The sequence below is a fragment of the Pelodiscus sinensis genome, chromosome 3, assembly GCF_049634645.1.
Source record: "Pelodiscus sinensis isolate JC-2024 chromosome 3, ASM4963464v1, whole genome shotgun sequence".
In the NCBI taxonomy this organism is placed as follows: Eukaryota; Metazoa; Chordata; order Testudines; family Trionychidae; genus Pelodiscus; species Pelodiscus sinensis.
Genome location: NC_134713.1, coordinates 37,324,754 through 37,340,299, shown reverse-complemented (window position 1 = coordinate 37,340,299; position 15,546 = coordinate 37,324,754). Strand labels below are relative to the sequence as shown.

The 15,546-nt window shown below is 43.9% G+C and overlaps 1 protein-coding gene across 1 annotated transcript; it reads right to left on the bottom strand.

Annotated features, from left to right (window-relative positions):
- Positions 1 to 8,555: 8,555 nt before the first annotated feature.
- Positions 8,556 to 15,311, bottom strand: KBTBD11 (kelch repeat and BTB domain containing 11). The gene has a single exon (XM_075923596.1). The coding sequence runs from the start codon at positions 15,228 to 15,230 to the stop codon at positions 13,251 to 13,253; it is 1,980 nt and encodes a 659-aa protein (XP_075779711.1). The 5' UTR covers positions 15,231 to 15,311; the 3' UTR covers positions 8,556 to 13,250.
- Between the last annotated feature and the right edge of the window lie 235 nt (positions 15,312 to 15,546).

Sequence of the window (15,546 nt, the reverse complement as noted above, 5' to 3'; positions counted from 1 at the left end):
TCCCTGCAGCTAAAAGCCTGGGACCCTTCAAATTGTTGCTGGTGCACCATGTGGTACGTCTTGGGCAGTGCTGAGGGTTTCCCGAAGGAGGCATGGTGCTCTCCAGGAGGCGATGAGGGTTACCTTGCTCCAGCCGGAGCAGGACCCCCCTCATCTAGCTAGACTGGTGGCTCCACTGTAGAGAACACACTGCATAAAATGCCAGCAGCAGCTTGTAGGCCTACCTAACCACCAGTGTTGCCACAACTGGTTTAGCAGCAATAAAACAGACATTTTAGGAACAAAAATCTGACTATAGATGCAGCTTTTGTTTCCTGGGAGATCTGGAGTGTGTGTGGGTGGAGCAGTTTAATTTTTTGACACGTCATATTTTGCAGCATGACTCCACAAAAGAGTGAGAGGAGCTTCCTTGTTAGTGCACTTTTTGAAATAATTGAACATTAGTAATATATTTCTTCTTAAAAAATGCTGGTTTAGGAATACTCATCTTTATGAAGCTTGTGCTTTATAAATAATCAGAAGTGATGGGGACATTTTGAAAGTGAGGGGAAATTCAGAAGTTCTGTAGAAAATTAGTAGGTATCACACCTGCCTAACCTCAGACTTGGGGCTGGAGACTCAAAAAGGAGACAAGAAGGGAAACAAATATATAACAGAGAGGGTGAGGGGAAAATAAGGTTCTGTTTCCTCAATAGAATACACTTGGAAAACCACAATCAGGACTAGAGGCTTTTTTCTATTTTCAAGTTCAGAGTCTGATTCAAAACTGAAGATACTGCACCAATTCTATCCACAGTTCCCTGATTTTGTATCATTATGTAAGTGTAAATGAGAATAGCTCAATGGAAAGCTTAATAAGTCTATGATAAACACGGATTATAATCATATAATAAAACTGAGGTGTGGACTATTTGACATCTTTAAATAATCTTTTGCAGGCATATAGTTTGTTAATACATTTGGCTGAATGAGTTATATGGAAGTATAGGTACCTCTACAGTTGTGTCAAACTGGGTGTTGCAAAAGACTCAAAAAGGTAGACAATGAACATTCATACTAAGTAGTGAAATGCCATTTCTTCTTCTCCTAGGCTACGTCTAGACTGGCATGATTTTCCGCAAATGCTTTTAAAGGAAAAGTTTTCTGTTAAAAGCATTTACAGAAAAGAGCGTCTAGATTGGCATAGATGCTTTTCCACAAAAGCACTTTTTGCAGAAAAGCGTCCGTGCCAATCTAGACGCGCTTTTCTGCAAAAAAGCCCAGATCGCCATTTTCGCGATCGGGGCTTTTTTGCCCAAAACAAATCTGAGCTGTCAACACTGGCCTTTTTGCGCAAAAGCTTTGCGCAAAAGGACTTTTGCCCAAATGAGAGCAGCAGAGTATTTCCGCAAGAAGCACTGATTTCAGACATTAGGAAGTCAGTGTTCTTGAGGAAATTCAAGCAGCCAGTGTAGACAGCTTGCAAATTTTTCCGCAAAAGCAGTTGCTTTTGCGGAAAAACTTGCCAGTCTAGACACAGCCCAAGAGTATCCAGCATAACCCAGCCCAAGGAAAGAGAGAGGGTGCCAACTCACCATCATGACTCAGCTTTTTCCCCAAACCCTTATAAGCCCCTCTCTGAGTACAGGCTGAATGGTTGGAGGAGGCAAAACCATGGACACTCACTATACCCCCAGAAATTCCTGAGTTGTATGTGTTTGATAACTTACCTGATTCCCTCTCCACAGAAGTTGCATTGTGAAGAAGCTGGAGGGGAAGGGGGAGGTAGTGGAAGCTGAGAGTCCATATGGAGGCTTAAAGAATCCTCTGCCTCTTTAGAGCTCAGGTTTGAGGGTCAAATGCTGCCAAGAGAACAGATTTGCCACTTTCCAACATTGGTAATGCCAATAAAGGGAATTATATAGCTTTATATATTTTAGATCTGTGATAAGGGAAGCTGCTGTTGATTTGGCGTAAACTCTGACCAATGTAACAGTGAAGTGGATTTTTGGGGGGAAGAGGCAGGGGGTTGAAGGGGGGTATGGGGGAGAGGATTGGGTCTTTTACTAACTGAAATTGCTCTATCCCAATATACATTGCTATTTGAGTACCATTTTATTTGACATATTGTACAGTATCTTCTGTCCAATGATCCCACAGTATTGTACTAATGAGAGGACAAATTCATTAATAATACCTTTGTGAAACAGAGAAGTATTATCATCCAATTTTACAAAGGAATTGAGGCACAATGAAGTTAAGTGATCTGTCCCTCTCACATAGGAAATCTGTTCCTGGTTCTGCAACAGAACACACATTTCTTAAGCCACACAACCAACCTTTCTTTTTTAAAGTATTTCATATAGGAAAATATTGCTTATTTTGCTCAATAATTTCCATTATTTACCTATAGGTTTTAGATCTGGCAAATGTGTGTGTGGGAACAATAAAAATTGAAATAGCTATAGAGTATAAGGAAAACAGTTTGCAAACATTTCCCTTCAATAAAGCTCACTTTCAGTTTTTCTAAATTCTTCTGTTCCCTTTTTACCCCTATTACTCTTTGTTCCCCATTAACATCAGCCAAAACATGTGAAATATGTGCTCTGTGGTCTCTGTGCATCTGGATCTCTGTACACCAATCTGTGCAAGATAAACTAGCTCTGAGACTCTGGAGCAAGTTTTCAAAGAAAAACAACAAAGACTGGGCATAACTAGTCAAAGATCTTCTGAGCTGAATAGAAAGACCTGTCAAGACAACAATATATGAACTCAAGCAAACCTTCTCAGGTGGGGAGAATTTTCCACTTGCACATTTTCCGCTTACTTTTCACATGTGCAGATGACTGCAGCAATGAATCAAATCCAGAGTATATTATCGGCTGCTACTGACTAAGCTCCTGACCAGTGAGATAATGCTTCCTATAGTGTGTGGGAAAGAATCTAATACTATGACAGCATGTGTTCTTCCTTCCTTCCTTCCTTCCTTCCCTCCCTCCCTCCCCAGTAGCTTCCTGCATAGTCACTGCAGCCATCCTGTGGTCACCTTGCCTCTCTCGGCGAAGCCCCAGTGACCAAACTTTTTCATTAATAAAGGTATAGGTTCACTAAACGGCTTAATCAAAAAAAGATGTCAGTTGGCATTACTGTGAATCTGCATTATGACTATTCTGATTTCATTTCATGCTTTTTTCTAACAAGCACAGTAAACAGCTCGGCTGTGTCTACACTGCACCCCTTTTCCGGAAAACGGATGCAGATTAGACACATCTGAATAGCAAAATCCACGGGGTATTTAAATATCCCCCACGGCATTTGCATTTACATGGCTGCTGCTTTTTTCCGGCTTGGGGATAAGCTGGAGAAAAGCGCCAGTCTAGACGTGATTCTCTGGAAAATACGCCCTTTTCCGGAGGACCTCTTATTCCTACTTTCCAGTAGGAATAAGAGATCCTCCGGAAAAGTCCTTATTTTCCAGAGAATCAGTTCTAGACTGGCGCTTTTCTCCGGCTTATCCCCAAGCCGGAAAAAAGCGGCAGCCATGTAAATGCAAATGCCGCGGGGGATATTTAAATCCTCCACGGATTTTGCTATTCAGATGTGTCTAATCTGCATCCCTTTTCCGGAAAAGGGGTGCAGTGTAGATACAGCCCCTCTGTTTTTATTTAGCATACCCGTTGGCTGGAGGATAAGATATACCAATGCGCTTCTTCATCTCACCTAGAAAGTAAACTTTGTTTCTGTGTCTAGGTTAGCAGGATGCATATGTTCCTTTTCTTTCTTTTCTGCAAAGCAAAAAAGGACATGTGGACAAGGGGAAGAGAAAGTTCCCGGCCGAAAAGGAAAGTCACTGGATACTTATGTCACTGAGTCAGCAGAATCCCCTTCACCTTCTCAGTGACCTACTGGAAGAACTGTGCAGAAACAGAAATACAATCTTAATTTGTAAAGGAAAAGACAAACATCTTAAAAACACCTCTGAGGATGCCAGCCCATTGGATGACTTCATTGTAGCTGTTGGGCACTCAAAGGGCAAAGTTTTCATGGGGTGAGGGTGGATATAAAAATATACATATATAGTTCCCTCCTCCTTTCCATGGCCTTTTTGTCACGGTCAGGACTGTTCCCCACTCTGGCACTCCAAGTGCAGAAGATGGGGGCTCGCAGGAGACCTTAAATACCTTTCTTCTAGGCTTTGCTTACAAAAACTCCCCAGAGTCACAGATGCCCTGGCTCTGAGAAAAAAACAAAAGCTGCCACCATCAAGTGATTTAACCCTGAAAAAAAACAGGACAGAACACTTGAATTCCTTCCCTGGGTTACCCTAAGCTCTTTTGTCCCAAGAGAGCTTGAAAAAAAGAAAAGAGAAAACAAGTTGCAGTCTGGTAGCTGACTGCTCAGTCTTAGGCAGGCAGACACACACACAGACAGACCTCCTGTTGCTTTCCAGGACACAAGAATCAAAACATCGCCTTAAAAAAAAGTGATTTTATTAACAAAACAAAAAGACATACTTGAGAAAGCATACTTGATTGCTAGATGTTACAGAGCAACTGAGTAAAACAAATTAAACCACAGAGAACATCTCTTAGATAGTGAATGTGGGAGGGAAGGCATAGGTTCACACAGAGTTTAACCAAACAAACAAAACAAAGAAAAATACCCTGATCACGATTAAATACACTTTCTTCTTTTACTCACAATCCATGCTGATCTGTACTTCAAGGCCGAGTTCACTCCCATGTCCAATATTTCCTATAAGCATGGTAATTCTGAGTACTGCAGCTGCTCTCTCCAGCCCTTAATTTAGAATCACACAAAGAGAAACTGCTGTCGGTATATATTTACAATTTAAATTTCAGCACTGTATCCCACTGGTTCTTCTGGCTCCTTTCCAACAACACCTTTAGCTACCTGAGTTTAACTGTTTAGAAGGCTAACACACCTCCTATCCATCACAGTCACCAAAACCATTTCAAAGAACTTAAACTCAGTATATTTCATAGATAGTAATCCCACTCCAAATTGGCAAGCAGGTGACATTGTTGATCCACACCTCCCCTGAAAAGCTAAGAACAGTAATAACTGCAGCTTGTAGTCATCCATAATGTGCTAGAGTCTGTACAAGCCCTTTGGGCTATCATGATGAATATAAGAAACCTGGAAACCAACATGGTCATGTTTACAGTCCAATATGGCTATCATTGTCACATCCTATTTATAATATGCATTTGTAAACACAACAGTTTAACCTAGATGGTAAGCTCCATGGGGATAAGGGCCATCTTTTACTTCTTTGACTGTAGAGCACCCAGCATACTGGGGTCTTTGTAGACCCAGCCATAATGCAAAATAAATAATCAAGAATATATGTTGCTCCCTTGCTCCCCCTTGGGCTTTTTGTTTGTCTCTCTTTAGATAATAAACTCCTCAGGGAAAGGATTGTGCCTTCTTATATGCTTGAAATACACTCAACAGAGCACTAAAGCTGTCAGAAGTAAGTAATAATTTATTTCACTTGTAGCAAAGAAGCTGATCAATATTCCTCTTATTTGGGTTTTCAGCAAAGCTTCTCTCTCTTGAAGTGACTACAGCAGTGGTCCCCAACGCGGCGCCCACCGGGGCATTTGTGTGCGCCCGCCGACAACCTGGGCCGGCCCCGCCCACCCCGCCCCCGGCCCGCAGTGCACTGGAGGCGCCGGCCCCAGGCGCGCGACACACACCGGCGCCTGGTGCACGGCGCTCAGGCAGCCCCAGCCCCGGGACACATGCGGGCGCGTGGCACCGGTGCTGGTCCCAGGCGTGCGGCTCGGGCGGCGGCGCCGGCCCTGGGCCCATGGCATAAGGTGCTCAGGCGGCCCCGGCCCTGGGGCACATGCCGGTGCCGGGTGCAAGGGCATCCCCGCCCCTGGCGTGCCCCAGGACGCGCGGCCCCGCCCCCGGGTGCCCGGTGCGTGAGTGGTCCCACCCCCCAGGCGCCCGGCGCGTGAGTGGCCCCGCCCCTGGGAGCCTGGGAGCCTCTAAAGGTTGGGGACCACTGGACTACAGCGAAGTACACACTATGGCTACGTCTAGACTGGCATGATTTTCCGCAAATGCTTTTAATGGAAAAGTTTTTCTGTTAAAAGCATTTGCGGAAAAGAGTGTCTAGATTGGCATGGGCACTTTTCCGCAAAAGCACTTTTTGTGGAAAAGCGTCTGTGCCAAGCTAGACGCGTTTTTGCGCAAGAAAGCCCCAATCGCCATTTTCGCGATGGAGAGACTCATGGTCATGGCAAACAGTGAAAGCATGGGGGACAAACATTTGAGGGGGACTAAAAATGTATACTGTGCTTGGTACTACAGAGAACATACCTCTACATCAGGATCACACTGAAAGGGTGCATCTACACTGCACCATTATTTTGAAAAAACAATGAGAGTGCATACACAGCCATTCCATTATTTTGAAAAAAATTTGAAATAACGTACAGCTTATTTAGAAATCTGTAAGCCTCATTCTACAAGGAATAACACCTATTCCAAAATAGCTATTTTCAAATATGGCATATGTGGATGCCCCACTTCTGTTATTTCCAAATAGGGTTGCCAGATGGTTGAAACAAAAATACCGAACGCCACCTCCCCCCTCCAAAAAAAAACACCAGGAAAAAATTCTGTTGAAGGGGGAAAAAAAGGGGGAGAGGGGGAGACCAAAATTGTTCAGAAAGAAAAAGACTCCAAGACTTATTAAGCAAAAAAATTTTTAAAAATAAAACAGCATTAAAACAGCATGTCCCCTTTAAGAGTGAGTGCAGGGATAGGAACAGGGGTGCAGTTGAGCACTAAGCATTGCTTCCCCTTGATTGGCAGCCATTTTGTGCCGGCAGCCTTGCGGAACCAGGTAAGCATGGGGGTTGGGGTCGGCGGGCTGGGGGTGTTGGGAGCGGGGGGGGCCCTCAGGGTCGAGGGGGAGGCTGGGCACTGAGTGTTTGTAGGGTTGCATTTTCGTCTCTGGCCGGGAAAAAAATCAGAAAATACCAGACATTTTAGGTGTCCTGTATTCTCTGATTTTTTTTACCAGACAGGAGGCAAAAATACTGGACTGTCCGGGTGAATACCGGACACCTGGCAACCCTATTTCTAAATAGCCCCTCACCAGGGCCATTCTAAGTTATTCCTCTCCAGGGCCTCCTGGGGCTCTACATTGAGATAGCACATCTACATTAGGGAAGCCTGCCTTGGACTAATTTTGAGGCTTCCCTGCAATGCAGACATGCTATTTCTAAATAAGCTATTTTGGATTAACTATTCAGGAATAGCTTATTTCGAAATACGCGTGTAATGTAGACACACCTAAACACAATCTATGTGGCCTATGTGATAAGTACCTTCAGTACTTTTGGCTTTTTTCATCTGAGAATTAGCCATATTGTCTGTGGCTACAAACTACATTTGGAGCTAGTCATCACTAATTGGCTACAGACCCAGCTAAAATTTGACCCTATGAGCCTAATCAACCAGGGAAATGGGTGTACCCAATTTCCACTAAACTCAATGTGAGTCATATGCACACATCTCCTAGTATATATTCTTACCAATCCAGTTAGGTCCTTTTCTTTCTACATGTTTCTCTTCCAGCCTGAGAGTTACACCCAACTAAACATAGCTGTAAACAGTGGGCCCAATTCAGTGGTGAGGTGTCAGGAGTAAGGGAAAGGGCAAACTGCTTAATGCTAAGGTAGGTGTGAGGTCCATTAAGTATTTCAGATTTACACCAGAGAAAATGACAGCAGAATAAATGTAAGGGAATATAAACTGGTATAAGCTATCCTAATGGACAGATGAGGAAAAAGTTAGATGTACACCAAATTTGAGTCCATCTCATCTTGCCTATGAGTTTAGCTCCCTACATTTCTTTCACTCTGGCTGGCTTAGATTCAAATGAAGTGGACTCCCAATTTATTCATAAGAAAACCAGTAGCTGGAGGCCATGTAGTACATTTGTACTATGGGCTTGATTGGTTCTACATTGGTGCTAATCAGTGACTCCACTGAAGTCAAGCTGGTGTAAGTGGAGAATTAGGCCCCCTGTCACCCTTAGATTTGCCAAGTATCATGAGTCTGACATATCCAGAATATGCTCAGACAACCTTACCTGTAACCTTAGATACATTAATGTTACTTTCTTTATGGAAGCTTCCGGAAGTGGGAATTAACCACAATTTGTCTCCAGGTTTGGGGATAATATCACCTTTCTAAGCTAGCACCATTGCACCATACACAGCAGCCAATTAACAGGCCTTTTTAGAAGTAAAGTGGATTTCGGTCTTGTCATGCTACAAATTACAAAAAGGTAATGTCATCTTTCAGATGGACTGGCAACTGTTTTCAAAGCACAGTGAATTTTTTTCAGATTTTTTATAACACAATCATGAATGCCATTAAAATATATGCACAGACTACTTCTAATGTTAAGAATGCTGTATGTTAAGAATGCTGCCAACTCTGTTTACTGATTGTAAACAATATAGATTATTGTTTATAAAATAAATAAATTTAATAAAGAATAAATAAAGGACACAGACTACTCGCACTGCCCTGAAGGGAGCTTTTGCATGTATTTATTCCATTACAGCTTAAGTTGGAGAACATAAAAAGCTTTACAGTGATTTTGCCTAGATATTTAAAATTGAACTGTTAATAAATACATCAGTTACAAATGTAATCCACCTGAATTGTGCACAGTGTCTGAAGCATCTGCACTAGTTAGTCTGTGATAAATTACAGTATCAATGTGGTCAGTTTATAGTTTCACAAATTTGTCAAGGGTTTATTCACCACTAACAAACACTTAAAGAGCAAAGCATGAGGTTGCTGCAATAAATTAGCTCACCAAAAAATACTGCATTTGTTTGAAATGTGCTCCAGTTATGGAAAAATAGAAGTAGGAGAATGTATTTACTAAAATATTTTAAGAAGATTGGCCATGTATTCCGCAATGGCTAAAATACTACTTTTGGTTCCCCCATTATCCTTCCCCCCTCATTATTTTGTTTGCTTTGGCTAAATAAATGGTAGTTAAAATGAAATAGGAGAAAATGTGCATTTGTCTCTGCCTCTACTTGCTGTATAAATGCTGGTAACTTATGAAGCTGAGCGCACCTCTAAAATACAAAACAAAATACTGATTCCCGAGTCTGATCGATTTACTCTAGCAGCTCTTAGTAAGATACGTTCCTTAAGCCAGAAGGAATGATGTGACATCAGTGGGACTGAGATGTTTTCTGAGTGCAGAATATGACCCAAAAAGTCTGTGGGCTAAATTTTGTTCTTAGTCATACTGGTATAAATTTGTGGAATTATTCTACATGTACACTGATTTGACTGAAAGCAGAATTTGGTCCCTCTAGACGTACGTGCTATCCTAGCCTCCTGCCTTTGGTTATAATGCAACAGGATCTGCACACCCTTAAATTTAAAAAATTATGTTCTTAGAAATTTAGGGCTACATTTTGCTATCATACCACACATAAATGACCTTTCAATGTACTGTGAGTTCAGTGCACAGATAAAAGGCAGGATATTACCCCTTAAAGACAGATTAATTAAGGGACTCATATAGTTACTTTCATGGTACCATTAGAATAGAATATAAGTAAGAATTTCTCCTCTTTTCTTATGCTTTTATAACTGTACCAAAATCATGTCATTGAGAGAATCTCAACCTAAGAAAGAAATAACTCGCTATCCAACTTCTGGTGTTCATTCAAGTAACAAATGCTAGGTGTCACTATACAGACACAAAGCAAATCAACCCAGTGCCCAGTTTAAGCTCTATGCTTGTAAACTGCAAAGAATCTGTGGAGCAGTCACTGCTATCAATGTTGTAAAGAATGAAAGGCAATAAGCTACTGATGAACAACGGATATCCAAAGGTACTGAGAGCAACTACTTTGATACCTAACCAAACAGCACAGGAGATGTACAGCTTTCATGTGTATCATTTATTCTTTTAGCAGTTGAAATCCCATCAGCTATTTATTTACAAAGAATTTCACTGTGTATGGAATTCACATTAGCTTACTGCACAACAGTTTTTATTCATTGAACAGGTATGATGAGCGATGTTTCAGTATTGTTTAGCTTTAGCAGTTCATATGTTGAGCAAACAGGGTTATTCTTTTGACAATTATTCCTTTGAGTTGGTTTCAAGATATAAAGAGTTTTATAAACTGTGCTGTAGGATTTAAGGTTCTTTCTCATGTCATTATTTAGTAGATTTCCATCTGTTGATAACTTTGCGAGTAAGGCTTGTATTTTCATTTAATTTGGTACATTCATAATAATTTAGTTCTGAAGATATATTGGAAGGAAAACATCACAGCATGCTTCCTTAGGAAACAAGGGACAGAGAACCGGAAACCAGACAGAAATGTCTTTGTTACAAAAAAAAAAAAAAATCAATCATCTGGCTGTGATTATGCAAATAAGGTATAAAAGAAATTCTACTCATTAAGACCAGATTCTGCTCTCATTTTGCCAGGGTAAATGGTGAATGCACACTTTGGCCTAATACTATCATTCCCTGTTTGAATGAAATAGTAAAAATGTCTTCATGGTGTCTGTAGCACTATTGATTTGTGTGTGTGTGTGTGTGTGTGCGCGCGCGCACGTGCTATGATATAAGGTACATTTCAAACCTTGGTTGGATGTTTGTGGAATATTTTCATAAATTTAAGGTCACAGTAATTACCCAAAACTAACCAGGCAGCATTTTCATGAAATATCACTAAATTAAAATGCAAAAGGGAAAAAATTACACACCTTATTAGCTTCCTCACTAGAAATGTAGTATAAATACTGTCCTAGATAAGGTATTCAAATGCATAAACAATTGTATAATTGTAGTATGAGATAAAATGAACATTTCAATATGTGCATCTGGTTCTTGTACTGGTTCAGGCCCTATCTAGCATATACTTGCACCCTACTTAGCGTTAAGCATGTGCAGAAGTGTTTGCATTTACAGGAACTGAAGCATTACCTGTGCATATGAAAAATAATTCTAATGTACATAAATCATTTTTTCTTTAACCTCAAAGCTTTTCTTATAATTAGACGGCAGTATATATTTAGGAGCAAAATGCAAAATCTTATTTGTTGAGCTGAAGAATTAACCAATCTTTAAGTGTATCAGCAAGTAAAAGATCAATATCTAATATCTGCATGTATACACAACACAAATTCTAATCCATTCAACCAACTAGCATTCTGGTCAAGCTAAAATGTAAATAGTCCAGTCCTACAATCCTTGTTCACTCAAAACATCCACTGAATTCACTGGGGAAGAGATTATTTGACTAAAAATTCATGATTGCATCACTAGTTTCTAAATAGTGTGGAATCAGATCAACTGTGTAAAACATCAAACAAACCATGAACTCCCTGGATTCTGTCTGCCAAAATTATGTCTTATAGTAGAATCTACTACTTTTTTTAGAAGTAGCAATAAGATATAAGAATTTTACTGTTAGGACCCTGCTCAATAAGGTATTTTAATAAAACATAAAGATTCTTCTACTGCAGTTCTTTGATGTGATGTCTTTCTAGAATGAATACTTATAAACAATTCTTTTCCATAATCAAGTGACAATTCCAGACTGAATTAGCAATAGCAAAAACACCGCATTTATTTTTAGAAAATGGTTTCTTATTAATTTAAACAAATTTTCTGTATCCTTTTGTTGGATGTCTACATATAAAATATATGAAATAAATGCAAGTGCACTTTTTTAATACAACATGCTTGTCCAGAAGGTTTGCTCTTTTTTTCTGAATAACATGACAAAAAGTCTGCTTCAGCATCCCATGATATCAATTTTCTCCTCTTTATATGCTGCTCCATAAACAATTGTTCTCTAAAGATTCAGAATCCAAACAAAAGTATGTGGCATCAGTATGAACTATAATTCATCAGTAAGTTATTAATTATGACATTCATCTACCTGAAATAAATAGATCATTCTCTCAATTAAAAGATAAGGAAATGTCACCATCATTCTAATACATGAGTATAATCAGCCTGTGTAGCAAACTCTTTTTCTTGTTCTCCTGTGAGAGCCTTTTCTATGCTGGAATAGTCCCTTACCACAAGCTACTGGACATAAAATGAAATATGTAAACGGAATGAAGCCAGTTTCAAAGAATTCACATTTGGTTTAGGTTCACTGATTTTCATTGATTTGCACTTAAAGAACAGTAAACTACAAAATGTTTTCCCTAAAACTTAGTGGTACCCACAGTCATGTCAATCTGTCATGAACTGAACAGTTTTGCTTCCTGTTTAGTATAATTTAAAACTTCTCATAAAAAAGTAGAGCATTGTCTTTTCCACAAAGTTTCACTTCTTTCAGCCATGGAGTGTATGAAAACTTCAATTCTGCTGTACTATGGTAAATTGACTTTCCCCCTGTGTTCCAAATATGAACATGTGGCAGGCATTTAAAATTTAAATGCTTAAATACTTTAAAGCTGGTCTCTGTTAAATCATTCGTTGTGGTTGCAAATTCTTGGGGCAGCAGTGCTATGTCTTCTTTAAAGAGTCTATTGAACCAAAACCGAAAGGATGAAATTCAGATGATCTCCTTACACTTTTCTAACATATGAACTGTTAAGTTTAGCATCAAAAGTAAACTGAATTCTTTTAAATTATGTAGCCAGCAGCATTCACAACCGATATCCAGAAGAGAGAAGAAAATGAATGGCAGAAGCAGCAGCTCCTCGTGTATATGTACAAGAGCAACACTATTAAATATTCCATTACAAACCTCTGTTATCAGGGATTTATATAACTCCAGGGCAAAAGTTCTTTTCCAGATTGGGAACTGGCTCACATTATCCCAAAGATTATCCTATTTTAGCAGCTTTTCTTTAATTTGCTTGGCTGCTAACCAGTGCCAAGGAGTGAATTCTTCCCACATGAAGCACAGTAAAGATTAGAGTGGTTATAACCAGCAGTGGCTCTATATCAACATTTCAAGAGGGGCACCTCAGCTGGCTAATGCATGCATACCTTTTGAAGGTGCCCCTAGTCTGGGGCTGTAACTGTGGAGCAGGCTGCTCAGATAAAAGCAGGCCCAGCTCCCACCTATGGAGTGGTGTAGGCCTCTGGCTGGATGTGTGCCATGCAATGATGAAGGGGCCCTAGACCAGCTGATGGAGATGCCCCACTGGAACTGAACACAGCCCCTACCCACAGTTGAGCTGGCTGCCCCCCACACCAAGTCCACTCACAGCACAAGGGGGCTGTCTGGCTCTCCAGCTTTGTCAGGCTTCTCTGGTAGAGTGAGCACAAAAGGCAGGAGGACACCTTTGGCCTCAAAGGGGGCCTTGAGCAGCTCTGCATCGAAGCTACCTGGCAGTCCTCCATCAGCTTCCACCTCGCCATCCTGGGCTAGGTTGAAGCGCAAAGAGCCAGCCCGGTTAACACAGTAGATAGTGCTGCCCAGTGCGGCGCAGCGGAAGGGCTGCAGGGGGTTGCCGCTGGGCCGCAAAGAGGCACACTGGCTCCAGCGCTTGGCCACAGTGTTGTAGCGGAAGACCTCGACCCCACCAGCCTGGCCCTGCTCGCCACGTCCACTGTTCAGGTCAAAGCGGTAGATGAAGCTCTTGAAGGCCACCATGTCGGCAGAGCGGCGACGGCTGCTGTTGTAGGGGCATTCTTGCCACTCGTCCCGCCGAGGGTCGTACTTGAGCAGGCGGTAGAAGAGGGAGCCACCCGACACATAGATCTCCCCATTGCAGGTAGTGGCTTCATGTGCCACAGCGAAGGCACCCTTGGGCAGTGGGGCCACTGAGCTCCAGCGGTCAGCCCGCGGGTCGTACCTCTCCACCGTGAAGAGGCACTCGCCCCCGACAGCATAAAGGTAGCCGTCCAGGGCCAGCAGCTTGAGCTGTGAGCGGGGCTGGCCCAATGGCCGCACCTGGCTCCATGTGTCAGTGAGCGGGTTGTAGCAGAACACCTTGTCGGAGAGACGGGCGCGCTGCTCCCCCGATGATGACGTGATGCCTCCAGCCAAGAAGAGATAGTTGTAGAGGACGCACATGGCACAGCCCTTGGCATTGGCCTCTTCCGGCAGACGGGTCAGCACCCTCCACTCCTTGGCCGCCTCTTGGTAGCAGTAGATCAGGTAGCTGCTCTCCTCCAGCGACACCACGGAGGAGGGGCTCTGCGGCCGGCTGCTCTCCCGGCTCTGCGGCCGGCTGCTGCCCGCGCTCAGCCTCTCGAAGGCGTCGCTGACCTCGGCCACCAGCAGGCAGCGCTTGCCGGCCTCCAGGCGGCGCTGCAGGATGAGGTCCCGCTCGGCGCCGCTCAGGCGGCCGTAGACCGCGGGCTCCCGCAGCACCTGCAGGTAGTGGTCGCTCATGAAGCGGTAGGCGGCCTCCCGCAGCTCCGCCAGCCGCTGCTTCTTGGCCAGGCACAGCAGCTGGTAGCAGTTGTCGAGGCGCAGCTGGGCGCGCATGGCCTCGGCCGCGCAGTGCAGGGCGCAGGGCATCTGCAGCACGCGGGCGCCGCTCACCACCTCGGCCAGGTTGTCGTGGCGCACCTCGCCCATGCGGGCCGTGTAGACGTAGTCGATGAGCAGGCGCAGCGCCCCGTAGCTCACCCCCTTCACCCGCAGGATATCTCGCGACGAGCGCGCGCGGAAATAGTCGCTCTTGGCCGCCAGCACCGACTTGTGGGCGCGGATGTGCCGGCCGGACACTTCGATCACCAGGTCCGGCTCCTCCGAGAGCGGCGGCGGGCTCCTGGGCTGCGCTCCAGCCTGGGGGCAGTAAGTGCCAGGCGGCGGCCGGGCGATGTCGCCGCCTCCTCCCGCCTCCCCCTCCTCGGCCGTCGCGTTGTTAATCTCCCACTGGCTCTGCACTACCCGGCTGCAGGGGGAGGCGGCTCCGGGATCCTGCTGCGGGGCTTTGTCCCCCCCGGGCGAGCTGAAGCACAAGGAGGAGCTGAAACCGCAGGGAGCTTGCAACTGCAGCGCGGCGCTTTCCCCACCCCCGTTTTCCTCTTCCTCCGCTGCCGCGCTCCCTTCCCCGGAGCCGGGGGGCTGCTGGCTGCCGTTGCTGCTCTCCGCTTCCCCCGGAGCTTTTCCAGGGACCCCCGGCTGCTGCTCCGCCTCTCCGCAGAGCCGCGTGGGGCAGGTCTTTTTTGCCTCACCCATATTCCCATCACCTGGGTAAATGACACAGGATAGGACCGGGCTCTCCATGGCTCTAGTAGAGGTTGGACCTGGCTGATCTCCCCCCCACCCCAATAAAAAAACCACTCCCAGCTCCGCGGCACAGTCAGCCTCCTCTTCACCCCCCCCCCCTCTCCCTTTTTACTTTTTTTTTCTTAGTGGTTTAAGGTTGAACGTTACTGTGAATTTTTCTTGCTCAACTCTCCTTCTTGGCACATGGTCAATTTCCGCCTTATTTCCAACCGTGGACTCTTCTCACATGCTGACAGCAGAAAGGGGTGTGGCGGCAGCCCGTCCTTGCAGCTACTCGCTGCTGAACTTTTGAACTTGTCCAATTTCAACATTG

Bases quoted from the DNA above. Each gene is read 5' to 3' on its own strand.
- KBTBD11 (XM_075923596.1), bottom strand. From the start codon at position 15,230: ATGGAGAGCCCGGTCCTATCCTGTGTCATTTACCCAGGTGATGGGAAT.